Source organism: Crinia signifera, chromosome 6 (genome assembly GCF_055691185.1).
Source record: "Crinia signifera chromosome 6, ASM5569118v1, whole genome shotgun sequence".
Lineage (NCBI taxonomy): Eukaryota > Metazoa > Chordata > Amphibia > Anura > Myobatrachidae > Crinia > Crinia signifera.
Window position 1 is genome coordinate 11,476,192 of NC_139222.1, and position 24,444 is coordinate 11,500,635.

At 44.5% G+C, this 24,444-nt stretch overlaps 1 protein-coding gene across 1 annotated transcript in view; it reads right to left on the reverse strand.

Moving 5' to 3' along the window:
• Nucleotides 1–24,444, reverse strand: part of LOC146007440 (uncharacterized) — an 89,056-nt gene that overhangs the window by 26,457 nt on the left and 38,155 nt on the right. Inside the window, exon 8 of the mRNA XM_083145788.1 lies at nt 19,485–20,807. Coding sequence (XP_083001914.1) covers nt 19,485–20,807 — 1,323 coding nt within the window. The remainder of the gene's footprint in view (nt 1–19,484; nt 20,808–24,444) is intronic.

Sequence of the window (24,444 nt, forward strand, 5' to 3'; positions counted from 1 at the left end):
CTGGCAATCATCGGGAATGGTGGAAAAATTTATGCCAGATTCCCTGTCCAGGGTATGGTCATTGCATCCACAGCTGACGCCAGAGGATCCCTAGTCCTGGAAAAGAATTTGGTTGATGGTTGAACCTGGACGCCATTAAATCCACCTCCGGGAGCCCCCACCGAGATGCAATCTGCTGGAAGATCTGTGAATTCAACGTCCATTTCCCTTCTAGCAGCTCTTCCCTGCTCAAGAAATCTGCCTCCACATTCCTCACACCTGGTATGAATATTGCCGATAAGTCTGGAACATTCTGCTCCGCCCACAATAGAATCCGCGACACCTCCCTCATAGCCAGCATGCTGCGTGTGCCACCCTGATGATTCAGATATGCCACAGCCGTGGCGTTGTCCGACTGAATCCTTATGGGGAGGCCTCTCAGTCTGTCTTCCGACAGGGATAAGGCCTTGCAAACAGCCCAAAGCTCCAGGATGTTTATCGGGACAGCTGACTCCACTGCAGTCCACAGGCCCTGAAGCCTCAGGTCCAGGACTACTGCCCCCAAGCCCCTGAGACTGGTGTCGGTAGTGGAGCCTTAGCCAGTCCAAAGGGCAGCGCCTGGAATTGAAAATGTCGGTCCCCGATTGCAAACCTCAAAAGAGCCTGATGCTTCAGGTGAATTGGGACATATAAATATGCGTCCTGGATGTCCATGGACGCCAAAAATTCTCCCTGGTCTAGGCTGAGAAGCACAGACCGCAGAGACTCCATCTTGAAGTGATCCCCCCACAGGTGAAGATTTAATTACTTCAGATTCAGGATGGGTCTGAAGGTTCCATCTGGTTTGGGCACTAAAAACAGAATGGAATAAAAGCCTTTTTTCCATTCCTCCCGTGGTACGGGGATCACCACTCCTTTTTCTAGAAGCGACTGAGCCCCCCCCAAAAGAGCAGTTCGGAGTCGTGACTCCTTTGGGAGTGGTGTGGGTAAGAATCTTCTCGGAGGAAGACCCCTGAAAGGGATCTCGTATCCCTGTGAGACAATGTCTAACATCCAAGGATCCTGATCCAACAAGGCCCAAGCTTCCCGAAACCTTAAAAGACGACCCCCTACTCTGAAGACAGATGGGGATTCCCCAGGCAGTCATGCCGAGGGCTTTTCATCACCTTTGGTGCTCAGTTTCTTATGGAAAGAGCCGAAGCGAGATTTTGGGGCTTTTCCTTTACTGGACTGGAATTTACCCCTAAAAGACTGGCCTCAAAAGGACGCACCTCCTCTAGAGGAGGGCCGAAAGGACGGACGAAAGGCCGAAAATTTTGGAGCCTCTTATCAGGCGTTTTCCAAGCCCCTTCTAAAAGATCCTGTAAACCTTCATCTGCTGGGAAGGTAACAGCCTCTCTACGTTGCCTCTTAAACACCCCTTTAAAAGGAGTCTTCAGACAAATTCAAGGCCTGCTTAACAGCAGCAATCAAATCCTCCACCCCAGGGGTTGAGGTATCCTCAATATCATCACCCTGCTCCCAGTGAATATCTGAGGTGCACTCTCCTTCCTCCCCCGAATCAACAGGCAGCAAAGGGACCGAATAAGACGGTCTAGGAGTCCCCTCGGAATCATTGTCAAATCTATCCAGCAGAGCATTAAACCTACTGATACCCTTAGCAGTGTCCTGCATCACCTGCAACAGACCAGGATCTGCTTGAGTCAGAGGCAAGGAGCCTGAGGACTGCTGAGAGGATGACATAGGTTTAGGGGAAGATACCCCAACATCTCTGTTTGTCAAACACTGCACTAAGGCATTCACTGACCTGCCCAGGGCACTAGCCCACGCAGGCTCTGTCTGCTCTACCCTCTGGGGTTCACTGCCCATCGGTCTCACAGCTATGCAAGCAAGGCACAATCCCCCCTTGGCCATCTGTTCAGGGGAAATTTGAAGTGCACAAACACTGCACGCGCTCAATGTAAATGGGGCTCCCTCTCCCAAAGCTAAAGACTGTTGCTCTGACATGATAAAGTATTTTCACACAGTGCAAACTGACAGGCGTTATATACAGAGTCAATGTATATCACAGCACTTATCTGTCTGAAGCTCCGGAATTCTCCTGCAGATGAAGGGGGTAGCGATGCCCAGGAAATCCACCACTCAGCCAGAAAACAGCGCTTCAGCTCCACAGTCAGCGTCTCCCAAAGCAGCGCCAAGCAGAGTGAGGGAAGAGACCAACTGTCCCTGCTGCTGCGGGGTCTGTGGAGTTTTGGCGCCAAACTACCCCCAGTAGCCGGTCCCACTGTTGAATCTCCTCATTCCTAGTGTCTCCCCTTCGCATGGGGACCACTTGGAATCGTCCTGTGACAAGCTGCTGTCTTTTTCAATAAGGAGCTCAGCTTGTAAGCTCGGCATAAAATGGCCGCCCCCATAACGGAGCACCCCTCCCCATGAACCTCACCTGCGTGAAGCCGGTTCAGTTCACTCCGGAGCCCAGGCAGCTTCTTAATAGAAGCTGTCAGCGCCGCACAGAGAGAACAGTGTCTCCTCTGTGCGCAGGGAGCTGACAGGACGCGCTTCTGTCAGCTCATACAGCGCTGGCAGTGTGAGGATTCTGTGAGAATCCTCAGCACTGCGTCCTACCTATAAGTGCAAAATTAAGAAAATAAAAAACACCTATCTATCTCTAATCTTCAGCTGTGCAGCAGCCTCTTCAGTATAACACCCACTCCGATGGGCACCTAACACGAACTGAGGATTCTGGGATGCAGTGGGAGGAGCCTACCTTTCTAAAAGCTTTAGGATAGGTGCCTGGCTCCTGCGGACCCTCCTACAGCCCAATGTGAAGCTGTGTCACCAGGACCATTGAAAGAGAAATGATCCTTTATTTGGAATAATGGTACAGCTAGAATTGCTATTAAAACCCTGTATAAGGCCCAGTCATCGGGAGGTTTGGGACTCCCCAATCTGCGACTGTATTATGTGGCCTCACAACTGGCGCAACTGTCTGAATGGGTGAAGGGAACGGTGGATCCAACAATGGTCATTTTTTTAGCTGAGCAGGTGGACTGTTCCTCTACTTTTTCCTTCTCTCCACTACAATTTTTTACTTTCAGGCGTATCATCGGTTAAACTTTTGCTTCGTCAAGCTTAACGGTCTGGCAATTTGCTCATACATTTTATGATTGGGCTGATCAAGATGAAAGTACCCCGCTATGGTTTAATAATGCATATCCAGAAATGTTTAAATTATCTGAGGATAATATTTGGATTACTCTGTGAGTACTATCAGTAGGTCAGATATACTGTGAAGACGGGTTCAGGTTCTTTCAACAATGAAAATATATTTTCGGGGTCCCTAATACTCCTCTATATCAATATTATCAGTTGCGACGTGCTGAAAAATGTTACTGAACCTGGGACAGAGGGGAAAGATATCTGCTACATATGTAGTTATTAATGATAAATCTATACTGGAGCAAATTGTTAAACTCAGATTGAAATGGGAAATATACTTAGGGTCCCTGTCCAATGAGCAGTGGAATCAGATCACCGGAATATACTACCCCATGAATCAGATTTAGACAAATATCCTTCAGTACTTGTGTATTATCAGGGCACCCATTACGTAGTGGTGTATTCAGAATACCAGTACAGCACGATGCTGGCTACGTAAACTACGCAATTGGCTCTGGAGCCCTAAAAAACACACTGCTTAATATCCCCACTGGCTGGTCTATACTTACCCTCCTCCGGCCCAGCACCACGTCGATCCCCTCTGACTTATGCTGGGATCCACGGCGACTCCTCAGCAGTCACATTCAGTCCCCCTGCTCAGGCACTCACCACGGACGCTGTATGCAATTAGCGTAGTGCCGCTGGGGGAGCAGGAAAACCACGCTCCCCCAGTACAACACAATACTTTGAATTGTTTGATGGTACATTGCTGGTTTGGGTTATAAAATGATACATATATCTATTATTTTGGTACTTGTTTCCTAGCACGGCGCCACCGATTAACATTGTATGGCATCGGGTCTGTGATTTTTAATTATACAGCCACCCTGATGGCTTATTCCTTTGTTAAATGCCCCCCCAGACCCGATTTTTAATTGTATACCCACCCTGATGGGTAATTACTATGTCAAATGCCCCCCCCCCCCCATTGTTAATGCTGCACCACGATAAATGCCAACCCGAAGCATGGCGAGCGCAGCGAGCCTACGAGGAGCGGTGGTACGCGTCCTCCGACCTTTTCATACCCCCACTATCCACGTCGGCGTGGAGTTGATTTTATATAGTGAGGCTAGCGCAGCAAGCCCGAAGCGTGGCGAGCCCGGCGAGGGGACACGCATTACTTCACATGTATTACACGTCCCCTCGCTGCGCTCGCCCCACTATATACAATCAACTCAAAGCCAACGTGGATAGTGGGGGTATGAAAAGGTCGGAGGATGCGTACCGCTGCGCTCGCCACGCTTCGGGTTGGCGTTTATTGTGGCGTGAACAATGGGGGGGCATTTGACATACTAATTAACCATTATGGTGGGTATACAATTACAAATCGGGTCTGGGGGGCATTTAACATTGTAATCAGTCATCAGGGTGGCTGTACAATGTGAAATCGGGCATAATCGCATTGCATCGCATGGCATTATAATGGCATGCGATGCAACGCGATTTTAAAATTGTATGGGAACGTCTTAAAAACCCTAGAATCGGGTCGGTCGGGTCCCATCGCATACCTTAAGTTTTGGTATGCGATGGGACCCGTGCTAGGAAACAAGTACCATTATTTTTTTCTCTTGTATATTTTGTGAATATATTGAGGATATATATAACCCGTGGATATATGTGTAGGAAAGGAATAAATAGATAAGAGATATATTTGCTTAAATATGTATACAGACAGCAGAAAATACAGAATACAATTCATTGGGTTGTTTTCATTTATTTATTTGCATTCTTTATTTGCATTCTTTCTTGTTTTTTTTGTTCTGTGTAAAAAAGATATAGTATAAGGTTGGTTTTAGTTTTATGAAGATCAGCGGAAAGGCGTGTGACTGGGTTGGGGGGGGGGGGGTGAGGGGAAGGAAAAGAATCTTGTGTTACTGTAATCAATTTATAGTAAATATATTTAATTTTAAAGTATTTTATATACCATTTTTTATAGAGATTAATATTAATAATATGCTCCCCTATTTTTTCTTTTCACACTTGGATAATATACACATTAGTTCACATAATAATTATACATATTGGTTTTGCCAGAAACTATATATATATATATATATATATATATATATATATATATATATATATATATATATATATATGAAAAAGGTAAGAGTTCAGAGTGCGCTACCAGAAATTACACAATTTTTAAAATACAATATGATTTTAAGGTACTTGTTTCCTAGCACGGCCACAATCTTAAGTAATCGTGTCCCTTAATTAAGGGACACGATTACCCCGATGGACCCGATTTCTTTTGAAATCAGGTCCATGGAAGTCAATGGAAATATCGGGTGCATCACGTCGGTCGGGACCATTAACATTGGTCCCGACGCGACCGACGCGATGCCCCCGATATTTCCATTGACTTCAATGTTAAAAAAAATTTTAACATTGAAATCTTGTCGGGAAGTTAAAATATCGGGGGCATCGCGTCGGTCGGGACCATTAACATTGGTCCCGACGCGATGCGACGCGATGCACCCGATTTTTGCATAGGATTCAATGTTAAAAAATTTTTTAACTTTGAAATGGTGTAAAAATGTCAAAAAATGTGAAATGGGTCAATATGACCCATTTCACATTATAAATGTCCCCGTCGTCGCCCCACGATACACGCCAACCCGAAGCGTGGCGAGCGCAGCGAGCCCGCGAGGGGCGGCGGTACGCGTCCTCCGACCTTTTCATGCCCTACTATCCACTAGGGCGTGGAGTGAGAATAGAATAGTGTGGCGAGCGCAGCGAGCCACCGAGCCCGAAGCGTGGCGAGCGCAGCGAGCCCCGCGAGGGGACGCGGATATCTTCACAGTTATACGCGTCCCTTCGCGGGCTTCACAGGTGTCCGTGGCGACGCGGACAGCTGTGAAGCCCGCGAAGGGACGCGTTTACCTGTGAAGGTATCCGCGTCCCCTCGCCACGCTTCGGGCTCGGTGGCTCGCTGCGCTCGCCACACTATTCTATTCTCACTCCACGCCCTAGTGGATAGTAGGGCATGAAAAGGTCGGAGGACGCGTACCGCCGCCCCTCGCGGGCTCGCTGCGCTCGCCACGCTTCGGGTTGCCGTCTATCGTGGGGTGGGGTTTACGCGCTTGAATTTGGGGGGGTTGGGAATTTTTTTCATTCAATCCAATGTAAAATTGGGTCCCAGGGACCCAATTTACATTGGATTGAATGAAAAAATCGGGTGAAAAATCGGTCGGTCGCGTCGATCGCATCGCATGCGACCAAATCGCATGCGATGCGATCGACCCGATTTTTTTCAGCACGATCACCCCGATCTTAATCGGTGTGGCCGTGCTAGGAAACAAGTACCGATTTTAATATAAAAGCCTCATAGGCAACACGTAAAAGTACAGAAATACAACAGCTTTTTTATTGCAGCAAGTATCTGTTATTCCATTGGTGAAGCAGGCCCAAGGCGTTTCGTCATGAGAATGACTTCATCAGGGGCTTATACGCAATATTTTTGACAACCAAATGGCACTGTAAATTCAATACAGACATGAATAAAAATGAAAACAAGAAAAAATTCATTTGTACATTTAGAGTAAAAGGAACAATTTTTGGTAATGAAGGGTATAAAGAGGAGAGGAGGATGAGAGAGAGAGAGAGACAATAATAATATGCAAAACATGATTAATATTATACATGATTTCATTAAGGATAATGCATTACTATTTCTATGATTTAGAATTTGTGAAAATGTAATTTTGTTCTGTGGTGAACATATACAATATATACGTTTGAAAACGTTTAGTTTACAAAGGGATCATACTGATCCTGATATACGTGATTGAATATATAATGACAATACTTAGAGTTAATTACAGACAATTGTGATCCTTTGTGATTAAATAAGTGAATACCCCACCGAAGTGAAAGGAAGAGATAATTATTTTGAAAAGTTTATATATACACCTTTGTACGACATCAATTGTCATACACACTGGTCGAATTGTGTCAACAATACAGTACCAAAAAAACATCTGAGAAAAGATATAGTGATAAATTGAATATTCCTAAATATAGAGTACCCAAATGTCTTTATATTGAGGACAACTGGTTTATTCTACTTACAGAAATGTGTTTGTACCCGCAATTAAGGACGGACCGACAATCAATTCTTTAGGGGCCTGATATGCGGGGGTTAATATCCACCCCAAACAGAATAAGGCCTCAAAGCAATTCCTTAGCAACAAAATAGTCCCATCTAAAAATAAGCAAAACGTGGATAGCTTTCAATTGACTTAAATGTACATACATGTAATTCTTATGTGATTAAGAGCCAACAATATAAGAAAAAACACTTACAAATGTCTGGACAACCGGATGTGTGCTCACTGGAATCCAAAAGCTGAATGGATACCAGTGTGCTCTGGTAGGTATATATAGGGATTCTAGGAGTGACATCACTTCCTGTATGGGCTTAATCACTCTTATTCTTTTATGCTGAAATGTACTTCTTTGACTTATATTAGGGTGACCAAATGTTAATAGGCTCTTTGGGTGTAATGTCCTTAAGCCGTGGACATAACCTTATATTCCGAAATTGCTTCTCTGAGCTATAAAAACTTAATTGAGTGGTGGAACGCAAGGCGTGCACGCCGTGCGTTCCAAACGGGGGCCATTTTGTTTTTGTTATTACCTGTTGAGAACGGAGCGATCGTCCATATGTAAAGTGCGGGATCCCTTTTTATATGGAGATTTCCCCACCGTTCTGTAATTAGAGCCCTTTACTTATAGCTTCTAAGTTTTTTAATTGTGGTTCATATTGTATTTTAAAAATTGTAATTTCTGGTAGCGCACTCTGAACTCTTACCTTTTTCATCTCTAAACCCACCTGGGTCCCGCCTAACGGGATCCTCAGAGTTGCTGCAACACAATTGTTGTGCGCGGTTTTGGGCACCCTTTTGTCTATATATATATATATATATATATATATATATATATATATATTTATATATATATATATATATATGGTACTCTTTACCTAGAACGGCGCCCACGATTAGAATCGCGGGCGTCGGGGGTAAAATCGCGGTCATCGCGGGCATCGCGGGTACATCAAAATCGGGTGCCCGCGATGACCGCGATTTTCCCATAGGGAACAATGTTAAAAAGGCAGTTTGACCGCGATTTTTATGTCAAATGCCTCAATGCCCGCGATTTCCACATAGGAATCAATGTTAAATGGGCTACAGAGCCCAAATAGGCACAATTAACCCTTAAATGTCCCCCCAAATTTTTTAACGCCACCCCACGATCCACGCCAACCCGAAGCGTGGCGAGCGCAGCGAGCCCGCGAGGGGCGGCAGTACGCGTCCTCCGACCTTTTCATGCCCTACTATCCACGTCGGCGTGGAGTTGAGAATAGAATAGTGTGGCGAGCGCAGCGAGCCACCGAGGCCCGAAGCGTGGCGAGCGCAGCGAGCCCCGCGAGGGGGCGCGGATACCTTCACAGTTATACGCGTCCCCTCGCGGGCTTCACAGGTGTCCGTGGCGACGCGGACACCTGTGAAGTCCGCGAGGGGACGCGTTTACCTGTGAAGGTATCCGCGTCCCCTCGCGGGGCTCGCTGCGCTCGCCACGCTTCGGGCCTCGGTGCGCTCGCCACACTATTCTATTCTCAACTCCACGCCGACGTGTATAGTAGGGCATGAAAAGGTCGGAGGACGCGTACCGCCGTCCCTCGCGGGCTCGCTGCGCTCGCCCCGCTTCGGGTTGGCGTGGATCGTGGGGTGGTGTTCAAAAATTTGGGGGGACATTTAAGGGTTAATTGTGCCAATTTGGGCTCTGTAGCCCATTTAACATTGATTCCTATGTGGAAATCGGGTCCATTGAGCCATTTAACATGAAAATCGTGTCCATCGGGCCTTTTAACATTGATTCCTATGGCAAATCGTGGGCATCGCGTCGCGGTCATCGTGTGCACATTTATGGCCGGCCACGACGCGACCGACGCGATTTCCATGTTTAACATGGTTTTCAATGGGAAATCGCGGGCATCGCGTCGGTCGCGTCGCGGCCAGACATAAATATGCCCGCGATGGGCGCCGTGATAGGTAAAGAGTACCATATATATATATATCACTACACAGTAAATACACTTACTACTACATGTTGAAATTTAAAAGAACCATTTTTTGGTTATTTTGACCTTCACAGTTAGATAGGATATATAGAAACACATGCATTAGAGTTTTCTCATCAGTTCTATGCGGTATATGGTATAAATTGACTCACATAGAAATCCCACACACTGGTTTACACAGAAACCAAATTACTAAGGGAGAATATCCATAAATTGAGAGGTCTGCTATGGTCTTTTGATGCTTATCTCCATTGAATTATTACCATTGTTGGAGAAATGTACTAAATGATGTAAATGTATTATACTATGTACTTCGTTGTTTGTAATTTCATTTACTTTCTTTTTCTTTGTATGGAAAAAAAAAATACAAACTTAAAAATACACACACACATACAGACATGGCTGTGTGTGTTTGTGTAATTTTAAATATTTGAAGGTGGTGAATAAAACCTAGATCTGAAAATACACTATTATTATGAAAGTCTCTGTCCACAGTTTCTTTAAAAGTTAAGTATGTTATCTAAATGCCGCGTCCCGCTTATCAGATAAATTATGTCTTCGGGTACCCCTTTAAAAGCCCGCTGGTTTGTTGCTGCAGGTTTTCAGAGGAGAGAGACTGGTGCAGCTTAGGGGTGTTGGCGTCTCAACTGATAGCCCCAGATGGTGAAGTTGTTGCACATGTGTACACTCCATGCACCGACCGCCGCTGATATCTGGCGGCTTCAGGGACTTCAAATAGCAGAGTGCGATGTTCCGGTCAACAGCATTGCCGTGGACACTGCCTAGCTTATTCAGACCGAGATCCCTCCTGCCTCGCTCGTCACTTGCAGCCTCCTACTTACCCTTTCCTTGCAGTCCATCTGGCTCCCATTCAGCTGCGAGAAGAGTGCTACCGGCTGTCACCGTATGGGTGCAGGTTGGATCGTTCCCATCTTCGTCTGTCTCCAACGCGTTTCAGCTTGTAAGCCTTCAAGGAAGTTTGTGCTTTGGAAAAGTCTGTGTGTTTAAAACCTTCTCCGTTCTCTGGATGGTTCTGGTAATCATTTCGTATTGGTCGGTCAGAGTGTCTGTCATCAATGCCTTCTGATTGGCTCCAGTGGTGTACTTTTCATTGTTTTTTCATTTATTTTGTCTGCGTATCTCTAGAATATCAGATCTGTTTGGTTTTAGGCATTGCTGTCATTATTGTACATTTTATCCTCCATTTTATCCTTTTGTGTTAGCAGTGCGATTAGTTTTTATATATGTTTTTTCCAAAGTATCCCTCTTTTTTGTTCAATTGGACATGACATTCCCCTTGAATGTGCCCCTGTCAGCACCTAACAGTCTACCCTATTTACACTAGGACCTAACAGTCTTCCTTAGTCGCAGTCCCGTTAGTACCTAAAGGTCGGAATCTTTGTCAATGCTTCTGCCGGTGTCTGGAAAAATCTCTTGTGTACCTAAGATGCTTCTTTGATATATTGTTTCCTCTGTGTATATGACTAGATCATTTGTTATCAATGTAATCTTTCTCTCGGAGAGTATATGTGTTAAGTATTTAGAGTCCTAATGTTTGTTGTAATTAGCTGCTGTGAAAAGTGATATTTTAATGGGTGTGTGAGCTATTGATGTTCTGTAGTCTGATTAATTATTTATTAATTATTTACTTCCAATGATTGATTTAGCCTGTGGTTCGATGAATTTATTTTAAATTAACTATCCCTTTATTAAGAAGTGTATTTGATAATATTATTGTACATTCAAACTATACTCCTATTAATGCTTATGCTGTGTACTGGTTTCTGATGGAGGAATGGACTTTTGTTTAGATTTGTTCTTTGTGCTCTATTTTTTTGCCAATGATTGATTTAACCTCATTGTGTAGGTTGAGCCCTCTTGGTGCAAATGTTTTATGTTTTTACATTCATTTTAATTCTGCTTTGTTGATTTTATGTGTACAGTCTTCCACCCTCCAGTTTGGATGTATCAATTCTATGCCCACAAATTTCAATGATTGTGGGTCACTATCATGGTGAAGTTTGAAGTGTTTTCAGATATTGTGTTCCTTGTACCCTCTTTTTATGTTCCTTAAGTGCTCCTATATATGCTCTTTTAGTTGTCTGGTAGTTCTGCCAACGCATTATTTGTTGCACCCACATTTCAGGAGATGAATGACACCTTTGCTGTCGCATGTTATTTCTTGCTTTATTTTAAATGTTTCGTCATTGACAAAGGATTTAAAATCTGTGGTGGGTCTGGTGCTTCTGTTTTTGGTTGTTACAACCGGCAAAGTTTCCACAATAGAAGAAACCTTTTGTTAGGGGGTACTGAGCTATTGTTGTTTGTATGGCAGGTTTTGGGGGATATGTTTTTTTTATTAACTTTTGTTTTAAATCAGGTGCCTTTTTGAATATAAGTTTTGGTATTTGTGGGAGATGGTCTGCCAGAACTTTATCTTCTAATAGTATTGGCCAGTGTTTGATTAGAATTGTCCTGATTGTTTGGAGTATTGTGTGATGAAAGGTACCTCATTAAGGATTGGATCTTTATCTGCTCCTTTATCTCTGTATTTCAATAGGTCTTCTCTATTGGTCTGTTGAATTTGTTGGAAGGCTTCACTGATTTTGTTTTCTTCATATTGTTTTTCTTTGAATTGTCTGGCCAGTTCATTCCCTTGTTTTATGTAGTATAAAATGTTGGAGCAGTTTCATCTTAGTCTCATAAACTGGCTTTTGGGGACTGAATTCATCCAGTTTGGGTGATGCCAACTGGTTGACAGTATGTAGCTGTTTACATCTACTGTTTTTTTTTATTATGTTTTTGTTTGAATCCAAGATTTGTCTGTGTAAATGTTTAGGTCGAGGAAATTTACTTGGTTGTGAAAATTAGATTGTTCTTGTTATTGTTTGTGTGAAATGAATTATTTTAATGACTGCTCATCCCCTCTCCAGATGAAGAGCACATCATCTATGTACCTTGTCCGTAGCACGAGATTCGCCTCTAGTCACCTCCCCCCATATGTGGTGGTCCTCCCACCAACTCATGAAGAGGTTGGCGTTTCTGGGGGCGAATCTCGTGCCCATTGCTGTCCCAGTGGTCTGCATGAAAAACTGATTCTCAAACCAGACATAATTGTGTTTAAGAATGAAATCTATGCTGGTGATAATGAATTGTATCTGTTCTGTTGCTAAATCTTTATCCTGTGTGAGATGGTATTTAATACTTTCTAGCCCTTGCTCATGTTCTATCACTGAATATAATGATGTAATATCGGATGTGGCCAGCCAGAGGTCTTGGTCCCATTGGGTATTTTGAAGTTTGTCTAGTATATGTGTGGTGTCTCTTAGAAATGATCTCTGTTTTTGAACATATGGCTGCAAAAAGGTATCCAAGTATCGTGAGAGGTTTGATGATTTATTGGCCTACCAGGCTTTACAGTATTTTTGTGGATTTTCGGGAGATAGTAAAACACTGGTATAACTGGATGGTTGGTCTGTATGAATTGTAATACTTTTTGTTTCAGGATCCCCATTGTATGTCCTTCATGTAAGTGTTTGTCTAACTCTTGTTTGAATTTAATGGTTGGGTCTTGTTTTAGTCGGGAGTATGTTTTTGTATCCCCCAGAATTCTCTGTGATTCTTCTAGGTCAGTGGTTCTCAACCTCGTCCTCAAGGACGTTTTCCATGTCACCCAGCAGGTGCACTCATTATTCACTGACAGATTTTAAAAGATCCACAGGTGGAGCTAATTATTTCATCTGTGATTCTGGGCCTTATTCTAGTTCACTCTTAGAGGCAAATTCCTTCTCAGATGGACAAAACCATGTGCACTGCAGGGGGGCAGATGTAACAGGTGCAGATAGAATTAGATTTGGGTGAGTTATTTTGTTTCTGTACAGGGAAAATACTGACTGCTTTATTTTTACACTGCAATATAGATCTCACTTTGAAGAAAAACCCCACCCAAATCTAACTCTCTCTGCACATGTTATATCTGCCCCCCTGCAGTGCACATGGTTTTGTCCATTTGAGAAGGAATTTGCCTCTAAAAGTGAACTAGAATAAGGCCCACTGTGTGGAGACCTGGAAAACATGCACTGTTGGGGGGTCCTGAGAACCGGCATTGAGAACCACTGCTCTAGGTAATCGGCTTTATTAAGAATTATAATCCCTCCCCCTTTGTCAACTGGTTTTATTATTATTATTGAGTGATTGTTTTGTAGATCCTGTAATGCTGATATTTCTTTTCTAGTTATTATTCATTCATACACCCTCCCGCCCTCTACGGTCAGCTGACGACTGTCGTCTCTCCTCCACCCTGATCACTGCTTCCCATGCTAGAGTACAAGACTTTGCCCGTGCTGCACCCCTTCAGTGGAACGCACTCCCTCGCTCCATTAGACTCTCCCCGACCTTGCAAAGCTTCAAACGGGCACTGAAAACTCACCTATTCATCAAAGCGTACCCTTCCACTGCATAAACCAGCTGGTTCTCCGACCCCTTGCCTGTTTACATCCTGCTATCTAACCACCACCCCCTCGCTTGCACCTCTTGTAATCTGTCTGTCTCCCCTTCCTACTAGATTGTAAGCTCCTCCGAGTAGGGCCCTCTTCCCTCCTGTTGTCAAAGCCCACTTCTCTTCACATTTCACTCACAGCTCTCCTTTACTCCAACACTCAGTGACCATCTTCATACTCATCTCCATCATTGGCCTCAAGCCTCTAGTTGTATGTTGATTGGGTCCTCACTACTTACATTTAAGCTGTAATGTGTATTGAACTGTGGTGCTCTTTATTTGTACTGTATTTTTGTTATTTATTCAATGTTATGCCAAGTTTTGTCTCCCTGTATTGTTCCTTTGTACGGCGCTGCGAAACACTTGTGGCGCCTTATAAATAAAATTATAATAATAATAATAATAGTTAGGTTTCTGTCATGATTGTGTATGTCTAGTTTTTCTAGATCTTTTTCTACCATCTTTGTGAAACTGTCTCCCTGTGCGCCTTTCATGTAGCTGGGGTAGAAGGTCGATGCTGGTTTTTGGTGTGTATGTTTGTATTGGTCCCCATTATCGGTGTTTCTTATTGGTGCTGGCGTTGTATTTGCAAAAAACTTCTTGTTATGTGAGTTTTCCTGTAAAATTATGTAAATCAAGGTACGTCTGGAACTTGTCTCATTGATTGGTAGGAGTGAACTTTAGCCCTTTACATAGTAATTTTGTATGTTCTTTTGTCATGATATGGTTGCTTAAAATGAATATTCCTTTTCCTATTTCCCCCTCCTGTGTCTTACTCTCTTTCTTGCCACCTCCTCCTCTGCACCCTCTTCTAGTCCTCTTATTGTGTTTGTTACATTTCTCCATCTCGTTGCTTTCTTTATTTATGGAGGTGCTGTGTGTTTCACCCCTAAAAAAAGAGGTGCTATGTCGACACATGTCTGGGTGCTTGTTGTCTCACTTGGGGCCTTATTCTAGTTCACTCTTTCTGACAAAATCCTTCTTAGATGGACAAAACCATGTGCACTGCAGGAGGGCAGATGTAAAATGTGCAAAGAGAATTAGATTTGGGTGAGTTATTTTGTTTGTGAGAAGGGTAAATACTGGCTGCTTTTATTTTACACTGCAATATAGATCTCACTTTGAAGTAAAACCCCACCCAAATCTAATTATCTCTGCACAAGTAACATCTGCCCCACCTGCAGTGCACATGGTTTTGTCCATCTAAGAAGGATTTTGTCAGAAAGAGTGAACTAGAATAACCCCCTTGGTGAGGTCTGATGTTGTTTAGATGTTCTTTGGTCAGTGTTTGATTCTAGTTCTGATCCTTTCTCAGATGTACCCTGATGTATTGCGAATTCTGTTTTTAATATTGAGAATCTGATGGTATGTCCCTCTGTTCTGCTTGATTCCCATCCTTGTTCTAGTGAAATCCTAGCTAGATGGTCGTAATGTGCGTTTTCTTCTAACGGTGTTTCTACTTCATGTATTGAAAACGATTGTTCAGATATCGATGTATTCGTTGTCTCATCAGCTAGAATATTGTTTTCTGCTGGGGTCTCTGTTTCTTGTCTTGCTTTGGTATGTAGTGATGTCGTATACTGCTGGTATGTAGTGATGTCGTATACTGCTGGTATGTAGTGATGTCATATACAGCTGGTATGCAGTGATGTCATATACTGCTGGTATGTAGTGATGTCGTATACTGCTGGTATGTAGTGATGTCATATACTGCTGGTATGTTAGGTTGGGTCTTTTGTATACTGAACTGCTCGTCAATGTTTTTTTCTCTAAAGTCTTAATTGGTTTCTTCTTGTCTTTGGGTGGTATATTGAATCTGTCCCCAAGGAATTTTTTATTTTTGAAGTTCAATTAGTTGTAATTCTTCTCTAATCAGTCTGTCAGAGGTCAGGTCTGAAAGGGTGATAAATTCTACTATTTTAGGCGTGGCAAAATATCACTGCCGGTGACACCTTACTGACTACCTCAGCGCATGTGCTAAATCAAATCAGTTACTGCCACCAGCCAGAGTACCGTGTGTATGCCAATGCCCAGGGCAAGCACTGACTCTTACATGCACACAAATTTATTAATACATAAAAGAAAATGGTAACATGCTCTCGGTCTTGGGTTGGAAAACGCAGAAAACCAGAACTAAGATTTAGATTTTTAATCCAGGTCCAAACTTCAAATCTCATTGTCACAGAAATAAGAAAGGTTACAAGAATATCATAGTTTCTTTCACTGGCTTCCCTTCCCTTTCAGAATCCAATTTAAGCTTCCAACACTTATGCCCCTTTCAGACCGCACTTTTAAAACGGTAAATTGCCGTTTTTTTACCGTTTTAAAACGGTAATGTGTGCGGTCTGAAAGGTCCAGTCCCACTTAACCGGTTAGAAAATGCCGTTTTTTCTAACCGGTTAAAATGCAGGGTCCTACCCGTTTCTGAACCGGTATTTTAGCGCAAAAATCGGCTCAGAAACGGTATTTAGGACCCAGCCAATGAGCTGGGTCCTAAATTCAGCACAGTGAATACTTAATGAGCGCTCATTAAGTATTCACAGCACTGGAGCCCCCCCCGCGCGTGTCGACACCCCCCGCGCGCGTGTCGACGGCCCCCCCGCGTGTCGACCCCCCCGCGTGTCGGCGCCCCCCCGTGTCGACTTACCCCGTGCCGGTATCTCCGTTGTGGTTCCCGGCACTGCAGCTCAGTATGCTCGGAAAGCACTTATGAAAAAAGTGTCTTTCAGAAAATGGCTGCCCCCCATACGGAAGACAGTTTTTTTAAACAGGGTTTCCTATGGGGCAGCCATTTTCTGGAAGACACTTTTTTCATAAGTGCTTTCCGAGCATACTGAGCTGCAGTCCACAACGGAGGTACCGGCACGGGGTAAGTCAACACGGGGGGGGGGGGGCGCCGGCACGCGGGGTGGGGGGGGGTCGACACGCGCGGGGGGCGTCGACATGCGCGGGGGGGCGTCGACATGCTCTCGGTCGACACGCGAAGGGGGGGGGGGGAGCTGCACGGAGGGGAGGGCTGAAGGCTGCACTGGCTTTGACCCTGTATTTGGAAAGTTTCCAAAAACGGGTCTGCCAGTGTCAAAAAATCGGCACTTAAACGGTAATATACCGTTTAAGTGCTGCGGTGTGAAAGGGGTTTTATCTGGCAGACCCGTTTTTGGAAACGTTTCCAAATACAGGGTCAAAGCCAGTTATGCGGTCTGAAAGCAGCATGACTCACCCATTCACATCTCTGACCTCATCGCCCTTTACACTCCTGCCCGCCCTCTTCGCTCTGATAATGCACGCCACCTCTACTGCCTAAGGATTACTTCCTCCCACTCCTAACTCCAAGACTTATCACATGCTGCCCCCTACCTCTGGAATTCTTTACCTCTCATACAGGCTCTAAAGACCCACATCACTTTTTAAAACAACCTGACGGGTCTGCAACCATACACACTGTCGGGGAGGATTCGCACAGGCACTGAAGTATAACATAAGTAAATAATCAAATTTTACCAACATCAAAACCACATTACCGGTAATCCCATGTGGTATCAGGTTGGCGGTGCTTCCAAGGTAGGTTCAGTGCAATAACTGAAAACAACAGTCAGTCGTAGAAAACCAAAGAAGAACAACAGGGGATAAAATGATCAGTGAATTAATTAAAAAAACTTTTATTCAGAAGATAGTTTAAAATAGCGTCATATATTTAGCAATAAAGACAAACATGAAAGACATAATCAATACATATAAATGCAGAAATCCTTATAATGATAGGAAAGGTCTTTGTGATCACATACAATGGTTACACTACGGATTATCTCCTATAAATGGCCACCACCGGTAATAAGATGTAAGTCACTACAATAGGTGGCTAAGATATAATATGATCAGTGACATCGGCAAGGAAATGTCAGTTATAACGCATGACACTGATTGAGAACATTCCGTACTCAGCAATAGATACAATATTTAGTATCCATAGGTTCCAGTGAATACATTTATAATATTGCTCAGCACCAGTTAGCGTCCTAAAGGCTGACAGATGAGAGATGCAGAGAAACAGAACAGATCTGGCTGTATAGAATACTCCACTGGGAATAGTTCCTGCGCTTCTGCTGTCTGAGAGATTACAGCACCAGGTATTCCCTGGTAGTCTCCTAATCAGGTGCTAACCAGGCCAATCACGGCTTAGCCTCTAAGGTGGGAGGAGACTAGGGGACACAGTGAGGTATGGCAGTAATATGATCACCGCAGATGAGAGCATTTGGTCATCAGCAAGTTGGAGTGAAAATGAAAAGAGAACGCTTCTGCCTTTCTGTGCATTGGTGCAGATGGTCCCTGATACATAATCAGCATTGCAGGGACACTCACCACCACCGAATGAGACAGCCGTAAGAAAATAGGGAATATATACATATATATCAAAAGTAATGCTGCCCATACACTTATGCTATCGGATTCGATGCAACATCGAAGTGCGATGTCCATCAAACCCGATTGCATCTTGCGGTGTAAAAAGTGCCCCTTTTCAGCACCCGATGTCCATGCCATCTTGAGATGGCACATCAGGTGCTGGCAGAGGACCGCATTGTAGTGTAGTGCTAGCGGGCGTCAGCAGTGGTGGCAAAATTGTTTAAAACACTGGGCAGCCCTCTGATTGGCTAAGCTGTCTCAGCCTATCAGAGGGCTGCCCAGTGTTTTAAATAATTCTGCCACCACCGCTGACTCCCGCTAGCGCTACAATACAATGTTGCCCTCTCCCACACCTCCAGCGCTCCCTTCGGCCCCCTCTCCCCAAGCCACTGAAAGCGTTCTCTCCGCTGCCCCCCCCCCCCACCCGTGGATTGCATTTGAGCGATTGCATGTGGTTAAAAACTACATGGGATCGCTCCTGCAATTCAACAGAAATGATGTGCAGCACATACGATCTATCGGTGCAGCGTTCAAAGGCGTGCCCGCGCATCCTGTTTAATGGTCCCATTAAAATGCATACAAACATTTCATCTATCAGCCAGATGTGGTCAAAAGCAAATGATTGCATGTAATATCTCACAAGTGTATGGGCAGCATTAGTTCTCACCCTCACAATTGCCTTCTGCTGTCCACCGTCTTATTTAACACATTGAATGGCGAATGAGAGACAAAGTAGAAAATGCTCTGAATCTACAACTAATCCCGGATAAAGAAGCCAATATTCAAACACTGAGATGTCAGCCTCCTGCTTCCCCGGGACAGCTCATATCTGACTATCAAAGGGACACCTGAGCCGAACGCTGAGGAGGACCCCGCAGCGCGATCGTGACACTGTGACAGGCAGGAAGTAGATTCTGATTGGTTGCCCATAGCAACACCACATGTGAAGCAGAATACACATCTTAGTAAATGTCCCCCTTAGACTACTCGTGTATGCACTGACACGAAAAATCCTATAGAGACCGATATTAATAATAAGGTTATATAATGAATATTTAAGATCAAACAGCGCCTGACAATTTGGTATAAGTGAATACATCATATTTATGCCAACATTTCTCCTTTTTACTGTCAGAGTAATGTAACCAGCCTGTATCATTTCCCTTATCTTCCGGGTATTACATTACACCTGTGTGTGGATTTTCTGGTGTCTAACCAGATGATGTTTATATATAAAACATTTCCCGCACTCAGAACATGCATACGGCTTCTCCCCTGTGTGAGTTCTCTGATGAGCACAAAGCGTTTGTTTTTGTGTAAAACATTTCCCACATTCAGAGCATAAAAACTTCTCCCCTGTGTGAATTCTCTGATGTTTAACAAGATCTCCTTTCAGGGCAAAACATTTCTCACACTCAGCACATGGAAACTGCTTCTCCCCTGTGTGGCTTAGCTGATGTCTATTAAGTTTTGATTTATATATAAAACATTTTCCACATTCAGAACAAGGAAACGGCTTCTCCCCTGTGTGAGTTCTCTGATGTGCAACAAGAGCTGATTTATGTGGAAAACATTTCCCACACTCAGAACATGCATACGGCTTCTCCCCTGTGTGAGTTCTCTGATGTAGGACAAGATGTGCTCTCTGTGTATAACATTTCTCACACTCAGAACATGCATACGGCTTCTCCCCTGTGTGAATTCTCTGATGCCTCCCAAGATCTTTTTTTTGTGCAAAATATTTCCCACACTCAGAACATGGAAATGGCTTCTCACCTGTGTGAGTTCTCTGATGTTTAACAAGATCATCTTTCAAAGCAAAACATTTCTCGCACTCGGAACATGAAAATGGCTTCTCACCTGTGTGAGTTCTATGATGTAGGACAAGAGCTGATTTAAGTGTAAAACATTTCTCGCACTCAGAACATGGAAACATCATCTCTCCTGTGTGGGTTCTATGATGCACATTAAGATGCGCTTTCATTTTATAACATTTCCCACACACAGAACACATAAATGGCTTCTCCCCTGTGTGAACTCTCTGATGTGTTATAAGATAAGACTTTACTTTAAAACATTTCCCACACTCAGAGCATGGAAACGGCCTCTCCCCTGTGTGAGTTCTCTGATGTTCAACTAACTTTGACTTACATGGAAAACACTTATCACATTCACAACAGGCAAATACTTTGCGAGATGTACTAGGTGTACCAAATGTGGCATCAGTGGAACATTCCTCATTATCGGTGGCATCAGTGGAACATTCCTCATTATCGGTGTCATCAGTGGAACATTCCTCATTATCGGTGGCATCAGTGGAACATTCCTCATTATCGGTGCCATCAGTGGAACATTCCTCATTATCGGCGTCATCAGTAGAACATTCCTCATTATCGGTGGCATCAGTGGAACATTCCTCATTATCGGTGTCATCAGTGGAACATTCCTCATTATCGGTGTCATCAGTGGGACATTCCTTACTATCACTGTCATCAGTGGAACATTCCTCACTATCGGAGGGATCAGCTGATGTATCTGCACTGTGATGGACTGAATGTATAGTTAGAGGAATGCGGTTTTCTCCTGGAGAACTTCCTGTGATGTCATCTTCTATTTTCAAATCTGAAAAACAAAATGGGGTTAATCCATCAGGGTAATTCCTTCTTGGGAATAACAGACGCATGGAAAGAGAGATCTTGTGTTACACTGTGGAGCATTTCCACAGATGAGTCCTTAATTACTGCAGAAGCACCGTATAGCCCTCTGCGTGCCAGGCCCCGTGCCCCACAGCAGCACAGAGTGTCTCTCATCCCAAATGTGCATCTTATTTGGAGAAGTAAAACAGACAGAGGTGGAAGAACGACATTGCTAGTGTACACTGATCTCTGGTGTGTGCGACATTTGTACATCAGTGTGTGACTGAGGCTGAACACATACACAAAGCACCACAATGCAGTGCCAGCAGCGTATATCACACGTTCTGTTGTGCGTCATCTGTGACTGTACGTGTGCGACACCAAGTCACAGCCCAGAGTCTGTAGTGCAATCAGAGGCTTTTCTCTGCACCTGCGATGTGACTAAGATGCCTATTGTAAGGAAACATACGGTGCACTACTCCTCTCGTGGTGTCACCGGGCATCTTGTACCACGTGGTGTATAGATACCCGGGGCATTAGGACCCAACTATGATGTGACTAAGATGCTAAATGTAAGGAAACATATGGGGCACTACTCCTCTCGTGGTGTCACCGGGCATCTCGTACCACGTGGTGTATGGATGCCCGGGGCATGAGGACCCAACTATGATGTGACTAAGATGCTAACTTTTTCGGAGGTTTTTTGAGGAGGGGTGTGGCCACGGCAGCCTGTGAGTGAGGTGGAGGAGAGAGGTCCGGCTCTCCAGCTGAACCAGCGGTGAATCACTCCCCCCCCTTCCCGCCACACTGAACATATACCTGGGAGGAGATTGTGAGCCCTTGACGGAGGAAAGCTCTGGAGGTTGTTGCGGGTGACTGGAGCGAGGTGTCCCATAGCGGCAGCGGCAGTGGCACAGAGACGCAGACGCCGGGTAGTGACGAGGTAGTCACGTGAGCGGGTGATCTCGCGCGGGCGCAGTGGGGAGGAAGAGACGCTGGAGCTCCTTGGCGTGTCTCGCCTCCGGCTACACCGACCAGCACTAATCTGCGGAGGGGACGGAGCGCTCGGGGAGAGCAGCGAGCGGACGGCAAGGAGGGAAAGCCTTGCTGGGGACCCCCTAAGCCAGTGGACATTGTGGGCTAACTCTGAGGATCCAAGTGGAGCAGGCAGGGGGGAAAAACGTCCGGGTACCGGTGCCTGCATAGACCGGAGGAGAAAAGTCCTGCAACAAAAGCCAGCAGCCAGTGACATCAGGGGAGACGAAGAAGGCTCTGAGGGCATAAAGAAACTGGTGGAACTCCCTTGGCTGGTAAGCCCTACTTTATATTTGTTTACTCTTGTGTCCTGAGACAGGCTGGGGATTAAAGAACTCCTGTAATACAGCAGCAGGATTATTGTACCCAACCTGAGAAATACTCTGCTGCAGTAATTTAAGAGTTGAACAGCTGAAAGGTTAAAGGCAAAAAGCTAAAGGACATAGACTCTTGATAAAAATTGGCCTTAACCCAAGAGCCCCAAAATGGGTAAAACAGGCACAAATACCGCTGCCGCGAGGCTAGAAAAGTACGCACGTACACAAACTAATGCTGCTAATAGCTCGCAGGTCGCTACCCCACAGTCAACCCCCACTAAAGCAACCAGCGTACAGCCAATCCCAGAAGTGACCTTACAACAGGTCCTCGATGCTGTTAATAAATGCGAAGTTCGCCTCTCTGAACAAATAAATCAGGTCCAGTCAGACATAATGCTTATTAGGAATGATGCCCAAAAAAACAGAGAAAGAGTGACTGAACTGGAAAGTCGAATGTCCATAATGGAGGATGCTGCCGAACCACTGCAAAAGCAAGTTAAAATACTGACGGGGCAGCTAAGTGAGATACGCTTTAAAATGTCGGACATTGAAGGGAGGATGAGGCGTAACAATGTTCGATTTGTGGGTCTGGAGGAGCGGGTAGAAGGAAGAGCCCCTGAAAAATTTCTTGAAGAGTGGATGAAAGAGGAGTTTGGAGGGGGGGAGTTTACGGCTCAATTTGCTGTGGAAAGGGCGCACAGAGTACCAGGTCGCCCGCCACCTCCAGGAGGCCCACCTCGGACCTTTATTGCCAAGGTCCTTCATTTTAAGGACAGAGACACAATCTTAAGACTGGCCCGAAACAAAGGGGACTTTGGTTATAAGGGTGCAAAGGTCTCAGTATTCCCCGACCTCCCTCTGGAAGTACAACGGGAGCGAGCTAAATTCCGAGAAGTCAAGAGCAGGATGAGAGAACTCGAAGTTAAATATTCAATGATATATCCCTCTAAACTACGAGTGATCTCGGGAGGAGAAACAAAATTCTTTTTGAACCCGGGTGAAGCAGCCAAGTGGCTAGATAATAACTATCCCGGCAGGAAGCAATTGGGCTAGGACTGAAACTCTCTGCCCGATTTATGTGTACTGAAGAATAAATATAAAGGAGGGGAGCGGGGGAAAAGATTGTGATAATAATAACCAGGAAAATTAAAAGTGAATAAAGCAATATTGAAGTGTGGGGGGTGGGGTGGTGGGGGGGAAAGAAGAAAAATAGGAAGGAAAATATGAATAAGGGCTGGAGAGCCGGCCGGGCGTTTGGTGGCTATTAATTAATCAACCCCTTGGTTAAAAAAAAGGAAAAAAAAAAGGGAAAAAAAAAAAAAAGAGGAGGAAAACTGGGGTGTAATTAGAGTAAGGGGTTAAGTTGGGAATAGGTATGCCTAGATGGGTAGGTGATACAGGGTGGGGGAGGAGGGGGGGTATGTGTTAAATGTGATATGTGTAAGTGTGAATTATGTATGTATCTTGCAACCAAAAAGTTTAAAAATAATCCAGAATTTGATTATCGTGTTACCAGAAAGTTTACAGTTTGCCAGAGGGAAAAGCTATGGTTAGGTGTATGACTTGGAATGTGAGAGGACTGAATGAAAAGATCAAGAGGTCAATGGTACTTAAACAATGCAAATCACTAAATGCTGATGTTATATGTCTTCAGGAGACGCACTTGTGTGGGGACAAAATCCTCTCACTAAAGCGCCCCTGGATTGGGTCTTACTTCCATGCCCCGTTCACCTCCTCTTCTAGGGGGGTATCAATCCTAATTAAAAAAAGTATATCGTTTGAATGTATCACCTCCAAAATTGATCCGGGGGGTAGATTTATTTTCCTGGATTGTTTTATTAATGCGGTTAGGTTTTGTATCATGTCTGTCTATATACCTCCCCCCTTCACGTATGAGATACTGAGGATGGCGGTAGATTTCTCAGCGTCATACCCAGAAAGTAATGTAATAGGTCTAGGGGATTTAAACGCTGTTTTGAACCCCGTAATGGATAGCTGGAGTCATAAAGGGGCATTGGTGAATGTAAGGAGAGGTATAGGCGATTTTATCAGGGAAATAGGATGGTTTGACGTCTGGAGGGAAAGATATCCGGGGGCAAGACAATACTCATGCTACTCTCCAGCCAAAAAATCATTCTCCAGGATAGACATGATACTTATATCAGGAAATATGTTGAACAGCATCTCGGCGGTAGAATATAAAGCCCGTGGAATATCTGATCATTCCCCAGTGGTAATGAAAATAGAGCTAAGAAAGGAGGAAGGATTCAG